The sequence below is a fragment of the Natrix helvetica genome (assembly GCF_964273705.1).
Source record: "Natrix helvetica genome assembly, chromosome: 4".
Taxonomy (NCBI): domain Eukaryota; kingdom Metazoa; phylum Chordata; class Lepidosauria; order Squamata; family Natricidae; genus Natrix; species Natrix helvetica.
This window is the reverse complement of record NC_138550.1, coordinates 71,304,324-71,321,275: the sequence shown is the minus strand read 5'-3', so window position 1 is coordinate 71,321,275 and position 16,952 is coordinate 71,304,324. Positions and strand designations below refer to the sequence as shown.

The 16,952-nt window shown below is 38.8% G+C and overlaps 1 protein-coding gene across 8 annotated transcripts in view; it reads left to right on the top strand.

Annotated features, from left to right (window-relative positions):
• The window catches only part of LOC309390952 (ankyrin repeat and KH domain-containing protein 1-like), a 194,703-nt gene extending 182,493 nt beyond the window's left edge, over window positions 1-12,210 (top strand). For all 8 annotated transcript variants that reach the window (XM_081950895.1, XM_081950898.1, XM_081950893.1 and 5 more), the window contains 3 exons: window positions 8,742-8,917; window positions 9,801-9,965; window positions 11,689-12,210. In XM_081950895.1, coding sequence (XP_081807021.1) covers window positions 8,742-8,917; window positions 9,801-9,965; window positions 11,689-11,748 — 401 coding nt within the window. In that variant the 3' untranslated portion in view covers window positions 11,749-12,210. The remainder of the gene's footprint in view (window positions 1-8,741; window positions 8,918-9,800; window positions 9,966-11,688) is intronic.
• The last annotated feature ends 4,742 nt before the right edge of the window (window positions 12,211-16,952 follow it).

Here is a 16,952-nt window from a genome sequence, read left to right as displayed (position 1 = left end):
TTGTTTGTTGCGCAATTGGCATTAACCTGTTTACCAATATTTAGCAAAGATTTTATAGTCTGTATTAAGTAATGAAATAGGGCTATAGTTTTTTGGCTGGGTAGGATCCTGATCTTCTTTTGGAATCAATGAAATAAAAGCTGTTTTACAAGATGGTGGGACCCTGTCTTCCATTTGGATTTTATTAAATAGTTCCCTAAAAGGTTCCATCATTTCTAGTTCTAGCGTTTTATAATAAACTGCTGTCAAGCCATCTGTGCCAGGAGCTTTGCCGATTTTTAACTGCTTAATTGCCAGGAAGATTTCCTCTAGTTACAAGTTGATTCAATCTTCCCCTTTGCTCATCTGTAAGTACAGGAATTTTCTCTTTCTCCAAATATTGGTCTATGTCTTACCCTTGTATTTTGTCACCAGCATACAATCTGGTGTAAAATTCTAAAAAAGTATTTTTAATCATATCCTGTTGAAAAACTTCTTTCCCTTTATATTCTACTTTCTCTATATTACGGGATCTTTGTTTTTTCCTTAACATATATGCTAACCATCGACCTGGTTTATTGGCATTGCAAAAAGTGTTATGTTTAGCATATAGAAAATTAGTGGCTATCTGGTCCGACATTAACATATTGAACTGCCCTCGAATAAAGTAATTATCTCTTTTGTCTTCTTATCATCTGGTTTAGACATTAACTCCTGCTCTTTTTTTTTAATCTCTTCCTCTAATTCCCTTTGTTTCTCCCTTTGTCTGCGCCTATGAACATTATTCAGATTTATTAAAACACCTCATGTATGCTTTACTTGCGTCCCAAACCATTTCCATAGATATTCCTTTATGCATATTAAAAGCAAAATATTCTTTCAATAGTTTTTTACATTCCGTATCATTTTTCTCATATCTAAATAGATTTTCATTTATCTCCAAGACCTCCTGGGTCGGTCTCCATATTCAAGATCCATCCAAACCGGGTTGTGATCTGTTAAAGTTCTCGGGCATATCTTAGTCTTCTTTACCGTGGAAAAAAAATCATTTGTAATTAGTATAAAATCAATTCTGGAAAGGGATTGGTGCCTATCAGAAAAGAAAGTGAAATCCTGTTCTTTAACATTCCGTTCTCTCCAGATATCTCTCAGTTCAAAGTCATCCATCATATCAAAAAATGATTTAGGTAATCTTGTTCGTGTTTGGGTATTTTGCAAAAGCCTCTTCTTGTCTTGAACAGGATCCAGTACTCCATTCCAATCGCCCAATAAAATGCATAATCTGTAACCCCATTGTGTTAATTTGATGTGAAGCAACTTATAAAATTTTTCTTCTTGTTGATTGGGAGCATATATTCCTGTTAAGAGTATTTTCTTTCCTTCTATTAATAGTTCAATTGCAATATATCTACCTTGAGGATCTGCTTCAATTAATTCAGCCTTTAAGTATTTTCTTAAATATATGACTATACCGTTTTTCTTCTCCGGAGCAGATGCTACAAAATGCGATCCCAGTCTTGCGTTCATCAAGTATTTCTGATCCTGTGTTCTAATGTATGTTTCTTGTAAGCAAATTACATCATTTTTAAATTGTTTCAAGTAGTGAAATATTTTTTTCCTTTTTTGTGGTGAGTTTAAGATATTGACATTCCATGTTAGAAATTTAATTGTCATCTTTAGCACACTGAAGCTTTTTAAGAGCTGCCTGGAAATCTTGCTGGGATTTCACCTTCGGTCTAGCTGATTATCTTGCTACCTGGGGTCCTCTGTCTCTTTTCTTTCTTTGGGACCTGGAGATGGAGAGCGTCCTGCCTTTAGTACTATGCTATAGAAATATTTTGCCTTCCAGACAGAGTTGAGGCGATGTCTTTCTCCCAGGTAGTTTACCACCAATCCGGCTGGGGTCTCCCATCTGTATTGAATCTGGCGCTTTCTAAGTTCGTCCACTAGAAATGCATAGTCCTTTCTAGATCTCAACATTTTGGGGGGGATTTCCTTCAGTACTATCACATCTTGACCTGCCACTTGCAGTTTGTTTTTATAGGTTGCTTGCAATATTTCATTCCTAATTTTCCTGGTGACAAAATAGTTTACAATATCTCTTGGCAGTTGTCTTTGTCTGTCAATCCATGAATTAACACGGTAAATTTTGTCAATTTGCCAGACGCATTCGGCCTTTGGCTCCCCAGTTAATTGAGCAAGAGTGTCTGCAAAAATCTCTCTTAAATCTTCTTGGCTATGTTCTTTTAACCCCCTTATCCTCAGGGCAAAGGGGGAGGGGGAGGTTTTCCATTGTTCTATATTGAATCATTGTAAGCTCCGCCTCCGACTTATCAATTTTAATTGGTGCCTCCATAAGTTTGTTTTCCAACTTTGTATTAACCTCATTAATTTCTTCCACCTTCTCATCGAGAGATGCTACATAGCCAAATAATCCTTTAAATCCTTAATTCCAGATATTTCATCAGAGACATCTTTAAAGGCACTTGTAATTTTCCCCTCCAAGACAACTGCCTGTTCTTTTAATGCATTTTGTAAGTTATTTTGTAGAGCCTCCAGTGTCAGGGTTTGTGATTGTGTTTCCACCGGATGTAGTAAAGATTGCAACTTTTGCGATTGCACTGGCGAACTGCCAGCACTTTTTGAAACATTGAATTTTGCCTGCTTAGAGGCCATTTCAAAATATTCAAATCAAGCTTTTAAACAACCAATTTGTTGAGTCCAGAAAGTCCACCTATTCTTTGAAGTCTTCCAGCAGCACTAACAGGCACTTAACAAGTGCTAATCAGCTTTCCTCTTCACTTTCGTTTTCAACACACCCTTTATTATTCCGGCGCCATTTTTTTTTTAAGTTCCCTTTAAGTTTACAGAAAGAGATATAATCTACGGAGTTAAGGCTTGTACTTGCAATTTGTTGACCACTGGTTTGCTCTGCCTGCTTCTTGTACAGATGTAGAATAAACGTTGAAGTTGCAGGTGTGGACGCTGCCTTTTGTTTCTGCAAAGGCAGAAGTGTCCCGTGATGAGATTGTCGGGCTTCCTGGGGAGTTCACACCCTTCACGCCACAGAATTGCTTCTGGGGCCGCTGGGCGCCTCTACCCTATGCCAGACAGCTCACCTCCGCCCCCCCCTTTTCCCGAGGGGGAGGTTTTCAAACTGCTGGACAGCTGATTTATGCTATCCTAGCAGCTTGTTACTCAAACACGGGCTGGCGTTCCCGAGGGAGCGTCCTCCAAGGCCAGTGGCGCTACCGGAAGTCCCCCATTTTATGATCTTTCTTGTCACAGTTGTTAAGTGAATCATTTCATATGTTGTTAGTAACAAGGTTGTAAAGTGAATTGGGCATCCACATTGACTTTGCTTGACAGAATGTTGCCAAAAACACAAAAATGGAGGGACACTTTGATTCCCACAATGGAGTTAGCAGAGAGGGCTAAATTGACTTTGATAAAAGAAGAAAACATAACTAATTCTGTTTCTACTTGGAAACCGCTTCTGGACTTTGTGCATGAGGTAGAAAAAATGAAACTGATTTTAGGTTTACTGATTAGATAGATTTGTTAATATAGATATGGCTAGTTTATATTGTTATGTAAAAGTAAAAAGTTGAGGTTTGTTACAATCTTATTTTACTGCAGCAGAGGGAGTCAGAAGGCAACTGTCAGCGTTCCAAATATCATGCAGAATTAAATCAGTCCAAGGCAGAGCTATCCTTAAAGTTCCAATTTAATAAGACAGACATGTTGGCACATCTGTGGAAGTCCCAAATCTAAAGCTTCCTGGGATTCCACCCAGTTGAAAGTTCATGATTTTATACCCACACACATAAATCCGTCACATGGTCCAATCTTCTTCGGCCATGCTGGCATCTCCACCCAGCTGGTTCCGGTCAGGTGCAGAGGTGCGGGGACAAAAGATGACCTTGGCTTTTAGAAGGAATGACAACAACATATTCCACAATTCTACTCCTTTCTATTCCCCCTCCCAATTACTACACTAATAAAACAGCATAATGAAATAATAGAGTGTGTGGCTGGCCAAAGATCCTAAAAAGGTATATAACTGCAGGCCTGACAGGCGGCCTCTCCTCAGAAGAAAAACGTTTCCTGAAAAGAGAATAGCATAAAAGTTAACATAACAAAATTAACCACCTCTCCACCCGCCCCCCCCAGGGGGACCCTTTGACTTATCGGGAAACTTCTCATGGAATTGTTTTACTAACTTCTCCACTTTTAGATTCCAGCTTTTCACCCAAGTAGCTTCAGACAAAGGGTAACCCTTCCAATGCACTAAATACTGTAAGCGACCCCTATTCAGTCTGGAGTCTACGATTTTTTCTACCTCAGATTGTGTTTCCCCTTCTATCACTACAGGAGGAGAGAAAACTTGGGTGGATGCTCTTATGCTGGACCCAATTACTGGCTTCAACAAGCTACAATGAAATTCTGGGTCAATTTTCCCTAGACTTCTGGGTAGACTGAGTTGAACTGTAACTGGGTTAACTATCTTCACTATTGGGAATGGACCTAGAAATTTTGGACCAAATTCCTTGCTAAGCATTCTTAATCTCATGTATTTGGTAGATACAAAAACTTTGTCCCCCACACCAAAGGGGTTTTGGAGCGAGCGGTGTTTATCAGCTTGCTTCTTGTAGGCTTCTGCTGCATCTGCTAGAGCCTTCTTTGTATTTTCCCATCCTTTCTTTAGTGTGTCCATCCATTCATTCATAGACATGAAGGAGGGAGGTTCTCTAGGCAGCTCAGGCATGGCAACAAATTCTATGCCACTGGTAATCTGGAAAGGAGTTAATTCAGTGCTGCTGTGGACCGCATCGTTGTACGCCACTTCAGTGAAGGGTAGCAAGTCCGACCAGTTGTCTTGCTGATAGTCCACATAACACCGGATGTATTGTTCCACCACCGCATTGGCTCTCTCTGTTCATGCTGGGATGAATCTCTTGAGCTCAGTTCTTGTGTGGACCCAGTGGATCTCAGGACCTCTCTCCAGAACTTGGCTGTGAACTGGACTCCGCGGTCTGAAATGATCCTCTTGGGCACTCCGTGCAGGCAATAAATGTGTTTCACAAACATTTTCGCTACTTTCTTTGCAGATGGCAATCCCGAGCAAGCAATGAAGTGTGCCTGCTTGGAAACCAAATCAATAACTGTCCAGATTACTCTATTCCCACTGCTGTCTGGGAGTTCGACGACAAAGTCCATTGCGACCTCTTCCCATGGTCGGTTAGGGCTGGCCACTCATTGTAGCAGGCCAGGGGACTTCTCCGGCAGTGGTTTCATTGTTACGCAAGTAGCACAGCTTTTTACGTAATCTTCCACCTCCAATTCCATCTTTGGCCACCAAAATTGATGCCTGGCGAGGTGGAGCGTTTTTAGGAATCCAAAGTGGCCTCCTAGTTCCGCCTCATGGCTTTGCTGTAGAACTTCCAGCCTCAACCCCACAGGGACGTACAGCTAATCCATTTCCCATTGTTAGGATATCCTGGTTATTGTTGAGCCACTGGTCTGTTGGGAGCACCATTTTCATAGTTGTCATCAGCTTATCCTGGCTTCCATTACTGTCGTACTGCGGTTTTCTCGACAAAACATCTCCCAACAAGTTTTTGCTACTTGTTGGACCCCTGGGGTTTTTGTCTCTGCTGCAGGTGCTGGGTTCTTGGGTTCAATCATCCCTGGGTGGCCTTTTTCCTCCACCGGTGGTAGCAGCCCAAACGCAATCATCAATTTCCTACCGCCGTCTTCCCACTTTATCGTAGGCTTCCAGTTGTCAAGTCATGCAAGCCCCAAGATAATATTTTCTGGCATCTCTGGAGCCACAATGAATCTGAGAAGCTCATAGTGGCGGCCCACTTATAACTTTACCAGTTCAGTTATTAGCGTGGCTGGGACCCCTCCAATTAGCGTTCCATCTACCTACTCAACCCGAATGGGACAGGCTAGAGATCTTGTGCATATACCCAGTTGCTTTACAATCGACATGCTGATAAAGCATCGAGTGCAACCGGTGTCCAAGACTGCTTCAACTTCCCTTCCTCCCCCGTTTCAGGCACTTGGAGGTTGACTTGGAAGGCAAAGGGATGGATGGGTGCACTCACCATTGGTTCATTTTCAGCATTTTCCTCCTCCGAGGCCTCCCCCTTGGTAGGACTCTTCGTCACCTTAGGTTGGGGATCCTCTTCCAGAGGTTGTTGGCCCAGATGACTCTTCTGTGGTGGCATCTGGGGCCTTCTCTTTACCGCCGTGGTGGTTGGTGCACACGTTTGTTCTTCGGCATTTTCCTCCTCTGAGGCCTCCCCCTTGGTAGGACTCTCCATCACCTTAGGTAGGGGATCCTCTTCCAGAGGTTGTTGGCCCAGACAACTCTTTTCTGGTGGCATCTGGGGCCTTCTCTTTACCGCCATGCTGGTTGGTGTGCACATTTGTGGCATTGGGGCTGGAGCCAAGCACTCTGACGCTCTGTGACCAAGTTGACAGCAACGATGGCATTTTATTGGCCCCCACGAAGGAAGGAACCTAGTTACATCTCCAAAATTAGGAACCGTCTCATCACATCCATCCTGCAGCTTCCCCCTTGGTCATCCCTTCTTCCATTGTCGAGAACCCTTCTCTGTAGGAAGGTGGGGAAAGAACCTGTTTGGGCATTGGAGGGAAGACTGGAACCAGTGGGGAGGTGAATCCCTGGTTTGGCCACTGCCCAGTTACCTGCCATGGTGCCATCTGCTGAGGGAGGGCAGGTGCCCACTGGCATCCCTTCCATCCATGACCTGGGGTTCCTGATTCACACGTTGCAGTTCAACCAACGATGGCTGGCTAGGGGGTGTTATGTGCGAAGACCCCATCTGTTGGCTTGGAGGAGCTTTGGGCCAAGGCCCCCTCTGCTGGCTTAGAGAATTTTCCCACGTTGATGGCCAAGCAGGTGCCCACTGGCATCTTTTCCATCCATACTCTGGGAAGAAAGCCCAATTAGGTGATGCTTGATTCACAAGCTGCAGCCCAATTTCCAGTGGCTGGCTAGTGAAAGATGCTGGCCAAATCCCTTCTTGCTGGCTGGGTTGAATTTCCCATTTTGATAGGGAATCTGTCTTCAACTCAGTTGCAGGGTAATGGGTCATTTCATTTATCGCTGTTTGAAAGGAGTAATTATCTCCTGTCCTCCAGCCATTGTTTGGGAGAGATGTAGAGAAGCGTCTCATCTCAGCCTTTTATCTCAAAAGGCTTTCTCTTAATTGTTCACTGATATTTTATGCTGACCCGGTCAGTCAGCTTTGGGAAATCAGAACCCCTAGCCAGCCCCCATGCATGGTGGTTGCTGGTGATTTATTTTAAAAGGAGATTTGGGATAATGTCAGCGTTCCAAATATCATGCAGAATTAAATCAGAGTCCAAGGCAGAGCTATCCTTAAAGTTCCAATTTAATAAGACAGACATGTTGGCACATCTGTGGAAATCCCAAATCTAAAGCTTCCTGGGATTCCACCCAGTTGAAAGTTCATGATCTTATACCCACACACATAAATCCGTCACATGGTCCAATCTTCTTCGGCCACGTTGGCATCTCCACCTAGCTGGTTCCTGTCAGGTGCAGAGGTGCGGAGACAAAAGATGACCTTGGCTTTTAGAAGGAATGACAACAACACATTCCACAATTCTACTCCTTTCTATTCCCCCTCCCAATTACTTCACTAATGAAACCGTAATGAAATAATAGAGTGTGGCAGGCCAAAGATCCTAAAAAGGTATATAACTGCAGGCCTGACAGCAACACCTTTTCTTACTTTTCCCTTCTTTTCTGTACTCTTTCCTTCCTTTTGCCCTCCTCTATTTTTCCTATTATTTGTTTTTGTATTTTATACTATAAATTAATAAAAGTATAAAATAAAATATTTTTTTAAAAAAAGAATATTGCCAAAGGCGATTAAATAACCCTGGGGCACTGCAGGCATCTTAAATATGAGTCAGTTGCCAAGCACCTGAATTTTGATCACATGATCATTGGGATACCACAATTGTTGTAAGTGTGAAAAATGGACATGTCACTTTTTTCAATGCCATTATAAATTTTGAACTGTCACTGAATGAAGTAGTGTAAGTTAAGAACTACTTATATATAGAGAACTAAAAATATTTTGAGGATTTTTAGCTTTTTCTGTAACTAAGGTACAGTAAAGATGTTAAGCATCTTGCAGGACTTGATTTTATTCACTTGCACCATCTCTTTCAAAGTATAAAAAGATGGTAAAAATATCCCATAATAGAATAGAGGAGTGTTCCTCAAAAAAAGTTGCTGAGGTGAATGAAGAAGTGTAAGTGTACACTTGTTTAAGTTAGCACACAACTGAAGATGACACAAGGAAAAAGACTTTTGGAGAATGGAAGGAAAACCGCATTTTGGATTTTTAGATATAGGAAAAGAAGGAAGACATTGGTTCTTTGACGTGCAATAATGTGAGATGAAGAAAGATCCCTCTGCTGATAGCTGGATTTTTTTTTCTTGACTACTGCAAACATTTTCATTAAAGAGACAAATTACTATGTCTTTTAAGTAGCATGTGTGCTCCTTGGCAGAAAAGATTACTGCATTGCTTTAGCAAAACCAAGAAGCTGTTTTTAGCTGCTAGTATGAAATTATCTGGGCAAAGACTGGAAAAAGTGACATTTCTATTTTCATAAGATTACAAATGAAACTACAAAAGGATTTTCCAGGCTCTTGTCCAATTTTTAATGTGTTTTTTTTGTCTTTTTAGAAGGCCTATCCAGTTGGTCCCAGCCTGTAATGGGAAATCACGCAGTGCATCAGCAACTCTCTGATCCAGGCTCTTTTTCCCAACATCAACCAATGGAGAGAGATGATTCTGGAATAGTGGCTCCCTCAAATATTTTCCAGCAGCCTATGCCAAACAGCTTTGTGGATTTCTCTAAAGTACATTTTTGTGTATTTTTCAATGTATTTTAATATATATATTCTCACATACATGCTGCATTGTCTACAAAATTTCTACAGTAGAGTTAATAAGTTTCATTTCATTTCCATACTTTTTATGAGAGTATTTTCATTGAAATTTTCTATCTCAGACACTTGATTTGAAAGTTTCGAAATCCTTGCACAATTACCTTAATAAATTTTAAACTTTTTCTCCAGTCATTACAGTTACGGAGATAAAAAAAAAGGTATTATTCTGTTTCACTCAGAATAGTTGCTACTAAATCCAATTTAAAGGGGCAATCAGGTGTCAGTGATATATGAGTTAATTCTAAGAAAATGCAATATTCAAATCCAAAGTGAGCAAGGATACTCAGGAAAATAGATGTGTATTTTAAAATGCATTGATGGGGAATGACCGTTCATTGCTGTGCTGTTCCCAAAAGTGCTGAAATTCTCCAGAATCCTTTTAAATTATTATTAGGAATAAAATTTAAGTTACAAAGGAAGCTTTGGAAACTTAGATTAGAGGAAGGAATTGGGGGATCGGACAAATAAACAGGACTTTATTGAGTTATATTAGTTTCACATAAACGAAAATAAATTGGACCTTTATGAAAAATGCTTCTCCATCCAAAACAAGTTTAAAATGTATCTTTAAATTGTTTGAAAATCTGGGGAATACTCTTATGCCTTTTTGTATGTTTCCTAACCTTTTAAAATGTTATAGACATCTTCCATTGTCTCATTCTGTTGTATTGCCACAAACAGAAAATGCTTTGGAATAAGCTTCTATGTTTGTGTCTTTACATACTACTTATAAATAATTGTATGCCAGGTTCTGCCCTGTTAGATGTAAATTATTATCCCTTTCCTGTTCCAGGGCCTACCAATTTCCATGTATGGAGGCACTATAATACCCTCTCATCCTCAGCTTGCTGATGGACCAGGTGGTCCTCTTTTTAATGGACTCCATACTCCAGATCCAGCATGGAATCCCATGATAAAGGTTGTTCAAAATTCAGCAGAATGTACTGATGCTCAGCAGGTGCAGTAATCATCTTTTAAGTTCAAACTTTTATCTGAAATAATAAAATTGAACATGAGAGAAGAGATTATTTCTGTTTTCCAGGCTCATGCAAATTAGTAGAAATTAAATGTGAACCTATGAGATAAGAAACTGAGAGACTTTATAAACAATGCCAGCTTGGTGACCTTGCACCAGTCCCCCTCTGTCAAACTTAGGAAGAAGGCATTGCCAAACCAGTTCTGAAAACTTGCCAAGGAAACTACAGGGACTGGTCCAGGTAGTCACTAAGAATCAAACCTGACTCAAAGATGTACACATGCACGCACATGCACAGCTTAGATCCTTCCAATTCAAATTAGATTTCTGGATAAGTTTACTGAAAGCCACATCCTCTTAAAATGAAGTCACACTAAAGGGTAACAGCTGGTAGGGACTACTTAAAAGTGAAATATTACTTTATGATGATTGGGTTTCTAAAATCTGGTCACTTTTCATAGTATCAAAGGGTTGGAAGTCTTCTAATCTAACCTCCTGCCCAAGGTAGGAGTTCTCAAACCATCTCACACAAATGGTTGTCCAATTTTTTCTTGAAAGCTTCCAGCAAGTGAGCACTCAAAACTTTGGGAGGCAATAGTTCTTATTGTCAGAAAATTCTTTCAAATTTCCAAATTGGTTCTCCCTTGACAAACTTTCACTCATTGCTTCTTGTCCTACTCTCAAGTGCTGTGGAGAATAAATCAACCATCTCTTTTCTGTTGCAGCTGTACAAGTATTGGAAAGCTGTTATCATGTCTCCCCTCAGCCTTGTCTTTATTAAGCTAAAAATATCTAGTTCCTTTAACCATTTCTCATAGGATTTATCCTCCAGACCCTTTTATCATTTTTGTTGCTCTTCTCTGCACTTTTTCTAGGGTCTCACTACCTTTTTTTGTATTGGGCTGACCAGATCTGGATGCAGTACTCCAAATATGGCCCCATCAATGTGATATAGAGTGGTACTATCATGTTCCGGGATCCTGATATTATCCCTCTGTTCCCTAGAACTACATTAGGTTTTTTTGACAGTTGCAGCACACTGCTGACTCATACTTAAGCAGTGCTGCATCAGGACACACGGATCCTCTCATAGGATCTACTGTTAGATCTACCTGTGCATTTTGTTTTTCCTGCCTAAGTGAAAAGTGACCTCACTTACCTTGCCACTGTTTTGCATCTTGTTGGATAGGGCCCAATATGCAAGTCAGTCGAGACCCTTCTGAATCTTGAGTTGATCTTCCGAAGTGTTAGCAGTTCCCCCAGGTTTATGTCATATGCAACTTGATGAATTACCCTTCTGTTCTTTCATTTAGATAATTTCTGAAAATGTTAAAAGAATACTGGCCCTGACAGAACCTTGAGAATCCTTACTGCATGCTCCCCTACACTTAGATGTTTTTTTTTCTTTGAGAACCACATGCTGAGTGCAGTTGATCAGCCAATTGCAGATCAATCTATTGGAACTATCCCACATTGTTCTATCTTGACAAGAAATAGGATGTGTTCTACTTTTTCAGATGTCTTAAATCTTAACTACACTGTATTCATAGCATTTCCTTGGAGTTCTGAATTGGAATTGATCTTAATTAAGCTAGGTGCTTAGGCTTGGGATCTTCTAAATGTAATTTTCTTTAGTTCTTTGCAATGTTGTTCCAAGTATTCCATGAAATTAATGTTCTATTTTATGTTGTTTTTCCCATTTTAGATTTGGCCTGGTACCTGGGCACCTCACATTGGAAACATGCACCTCAAATATGTCAACTAATCTAGGAGGGCCTATATTTCCTTTTCTTTTACTTTTTTAAAAATTATGTTTGGAGATATCTGACCTTGGAAGAACTTGGGATTTTTTTTTAATGTGCCTAACTAAACTATTTTTTCCACTGTGGGCTGTTACAATGGAAACTTGTTAGCCCATTGTTATAAGAACAAAATGAGTTACCTATTCAGCTGATTCTGTTCTCCAGTTAGTTTAGCCATTTTGAACTCAAATTGGATAAAGCTAGTGCTTTTGGCTAAACACTACTGAATGCTACTTGTATGCAACAGAGAACTAGGTGATTACATGATTTCAACCTTTTAGGGTGGTAAATACATGTATAATTGTTTACATACTTAAAAGGAAAATGTTGAGTAAATTTCATGTCGTATAGTGGCTCTACTTTATGTAGCCTGTATTAATGTGAAATATTTACCTGAATATTCAATAAAAAGATGAACATTACAAGATTTTGTGTACTAATATTAATAATATATTGGTTGAATGCTAATACCCAGTGATGTTTCATTTGAATCTTGAGAATTAAAACGGTTTACTTTTTTAATCTGAATAATTTAATATAATATTTGCAAATTTCTTAAAGGTTTTCCCCAATTCATCACTGTTAATTATATTAACAACTATTGGATCTTGCTAAATGAGAGCATCAGATTGAACTATGAGTAAAATAACTGCAGAAGTCCCTGTTCGTTTAATAGCACAATTCTAATGAAAGCATTGTTATGTTCACCGGGAAAAGATGTATAAACAGGTGCTCAGAGCACTGAAATATTTCAGATTAAGGTGCTTTGGAAATGAAGTAAAATGACAATTATTTTAAAATATTTCTCATATTCATCTTTTAAAAAGCTCAGTCTGTTTTATTACATATAGACCATTACACGGTGTTTACACAGACATGATGCAATCCATCTTACAGTGAATTCCACGTAGCGACAAGACTGCCATGGCAAAAGTAATCACACTTAGATTTCAAGAATATGATAATATAATAAAAACATTTTGTTCTCAAAACAATTTAAAAGATAGACACATCTAAAGCATCTGATCCTGCAAGGGAAACTAAGTCAATCTAAACTTTAATCTGAACTGGTAGCATTTTTTTTTTTGTGCAACAGTATCTTCTATGGATCACTGCTATTCACAGTTCAAAAAAGTATGTGGGGTATGACTGCACATTTTTTGGTGAGAATCTTTTTATTCATGACAATGCCATTCTCAGAACTATTAAGGTGGTTGTGTCCTCCTAAAGTTTCATGTAGCCACCTTGAAGGTTTTCCAGGTTGTCAGGGCATGCATGTGCATATGCAAAGGAAATTTACCATTGGAATAAGTAGCAAAGCATTACTTCAGCAGTAGTCCAGGCAGTCTTCCGTGCATTCATCGCTACAGAATAAGAATGGCCAACATGTCTTTAATTTTACTCTAGGATCCTTTATTGTTCACCATTGGCCATGCTAGTTACAGCTGCTGAGAACTTGAATTTCAAAATAGCAAATTCATAATCAAACTATAAAATGGTGCTTATGCCAGAAGTCACATGGTGACTGTTGTACTGCAGTAAGAATTAGAAAATTTTGTGTGCTAAGGGACAAAATTATAAATGAAGATCTGTTCCTTAATTTTTAATTCTGAAACAGTAGGTTTTTAATCCATAAAAACAGCTTTGAAATAAAAAATATTTTGATTGTCCTAGTGAATGACTTGTACTTGAGGAAAAAGAAAGTATAACTGCCAATTCTCTTGGACCTCACAGCTTCATTCATAAGTCATAGGGACTTATAGTACTTATATTATACTGAGCTGGGTTCATTTATTCATGACAGAACTAAATCAATGTCACAGCTGTAAAAAGACTAGATGGTCAAAACAAGCTAAATTTTAATTCTCATAGAATAGAAGTATTATTGGTAGTAATATTGCTTGATTTGGGAATTGGATATGTTACCTTTGAGCATTCTTCTTGGAGATACAAGTGATATATGTTGCAAGGAGTACTGTGATAAAACAATTTATGAACATTGATTTGTTAATTACCTCAGATTAAATTATACTAACATGTTCTATATACAGCAATTTGGTGAAAAGGATGCAGCCAGACCGCCGATGCTGTACTTCTATTAAATTAGTTTAGCTTAAGGATATTTAAAAACTTAAAACAGTTTGGAATTTGGATCCTTTAAAAATCATTTTCTAACCTAACTTTTTGCCAATGTCTCACTTGTCATCTGGGAACTATTTCAGATCTTTTAGCTAGCTAATAGTAGTACGATAGCTGTTTACAGTGATGAATACTTTGACAAGACTGAAGAGGTCCTGATGTTTGAGAATGTAAAAATTATTCATTTTAAAATGCAAAATTAAAAAAATACCACTTTTATAAGTTATTGTTATGTTTTTAACATTAAGAGTTGCCTGAACCACAAAACTGACAGCAAATAAATTTGAATAAATAAATCTATCCTTGTGTAAATATTTAAGATTCTTTGATGTTCAGAGAGAGAAACTACTGCCTTTCAAACAATAAAAATGTCTCTGCTGTCAGGTCCTAAATGTTTTCTTGATCCCTTTTGCTTCATAGTGCCAATATACTTGAAACACTCTTGGTCAAAGATGAAATATGAACCTTACACACACTAGGCTTTTGAAAATTTGCCTATGTTGCACATGTGAATCTTTAAAAAAAAAGTTTGTATACTATTTTATTCTGGTTTCTTTCCAAAGGAAAAATGGAAGAACACTATTGACATGTCCATTACCTCTTTAGTATAGCATAGCTACCTTAGACTGCTCTTGTTAAGCCCTGGAATTCACAATATTTTCACATTCTCAAATGTCAGGACCTTTTCAAAATAATTATTTTTTTAATCTTTTTGGAAGGGGTTATCCTAAAACAGAACCTGCAACAAAGATATAGGTTCCTTCATTTTTTAAAATCTTGATTGTCCTAAATCATATCAAGTAGCTTGCCTCAGATTATGGTGCCAGCTGCAACTGAATCTCCTTCCCCTGTGAGCAACTAGGTGAGGGAAGAATTAGGAATGATGAGTAAGGTACGGATGTTGTAATTCAAAAGACACAGAAAATACTCATAGACAAGTAACAGCTTATTGAAGAACCAGGGACCTGCATGTTTTATCAAGTCAAGGAATGGTATCAACAGAGGAAATTGGCCCAATAACATACCATGTTAATTGGATAGATAAATGCTGGCACAAGAGGACTGATTAAAAAAAGGATTAAACTGAATCTGGAGACCTGGAGAGGAAAGTCAATGTTCTGCACTGCTATGTAGTGGTAGTCTTGCTGCAACAGCCACTATTAAATCACCATTACACAGGCCTAACAAAAGAGATGGAGTTGCATTATATATAAAAGATAACTACATCTCTACACAAATACACAAAACCAAGGATGAAAACCTAGAATCCATATGGGTCAATATAAAAGGGGGGGGGAACTATATTGCTACAGGCCACCCAACCAAGCAGAAGAAATAGGTGAACTCTTTGCTAAGCAATTAACGAATGTAGGAAATGTATCACAGTAGTAATGTGAGACTATATTCTGATATCAACTGGGAGACAAATGAAAGATTGAACAGATTCCTAACCAATTTAGCTGACAACTTTGTCATCCAAAAGATAGAGGAGGGAACTAGAAGAAAAACTATACTGGACCCAATTCTTACTAATCAAGAAGTAGTGATTGAGATAGTTGCCAGAACCTTGGGCAAGAGTGACCACGTCATACTGGAATTCAATATAATTCAATAAAAGATAATCCAACCAGTGTCTTAAACTTCAAAAGAGCTAATTTTAACAAACTCAGAGCCTAAGCAAAATTTCATGGATAAAAATCCTAAAGGGGAAAACAAATCAAGAGGCATGGGAAACACTAAAAAATATCCTAAAAGCCGAGTCTAATACAATATCACTAAAAAAGAAAAACAAGAAATCCAAGAAGAAACCAGTATGGTTGCACAAAGATCTCTGATAAACTGAAAGACAAAAAGGATAAGTACAAAAAATGGAAAGAGGGACACATAACTAAGACAGAATATCAGCAGATAGCCAGAATCTGCAAAGACAAAGGCAGGAAAGCAAAGACTCAGAATGACTTGCAACAAAAGTCTCAAATAATTTAAAAAGCTGCTTTCAACATATAAATAACAAGAAAAAAGTCAAGGAAACAGTTGGTCCACTAAAAAGAGAAATGGCAAGGAAGTAACAGGCACTAGAGAGAAAGCAAAGTGTTCTGACTCAGCTCCCCAAACACGACAAACCCTCTGACATAATCTCAAAAGATTCCTTTATTAGGAGTGCCAGCAGCCCTGGCAAAAAGTTTGTCTCGCAGGCTAACAAGTCTGAATGGACGGAAGATGAATAGTTGTCTGCCACATCTATTCATCTCCACCTCCTGCCTTTTATCCCCAGAGCTAGAGTGGGCCTTATCTAGCAGCAGTGGCTCTTCCTTCCCCAGGATTGGTCCAGGTTTTCCACTGCTCTGCACTCCACTTCCCTGCCTTCTGCACAGTTGCCTCCTCTGATTTGACAGGCCACAACACAGAGCTGCTTAACTCATTCTGCATCAGTCTTCATACAAAAATTATAGCCCAACCTACAAAAAATGACTGTAAAAGACAGACTAGAAGTAAAAATTGAAATAAGCAATTTGGATTACATCCTAGAGGTCTGAAGGAGCTGGCAGATGTTATCTCAGAACTATGGTATCATATCTTTAAAAAATCTTGGAGCACTGGAGAACTACCAGAGGATTGGAAAAGAGCTGATGTGGTTCCCATCTTCAAAAAGGAAGGGGGGAAACAGATCCAGGAAACTAAGACCAATCAGTCTAACATCAATACCTGGGAAGAAACTGAAAATAAATCTGTGAACATTTAGAAACAAAGAAAATTATAACTAGAAGTCAGCATGAGTTTGTTAAAAACAGATCATGACAAACCAATGTTTATTTCATTCTTTGACAAAATGACTAAGTTAATAGATCAGCGGAATGCTGTGGACTTAGTATATTTAGACTTCAGCAAGGCATTTGACAAAGACCACAACCTACTTCTTGGTAAGCTAGGAAAAAGTGGGATAGACAGCATCACCATCAGATGGATTTGTAACTGGCTGACAAACCATACTCAAAAAGTCATCCTTAACAGTACTAGATCTACATGG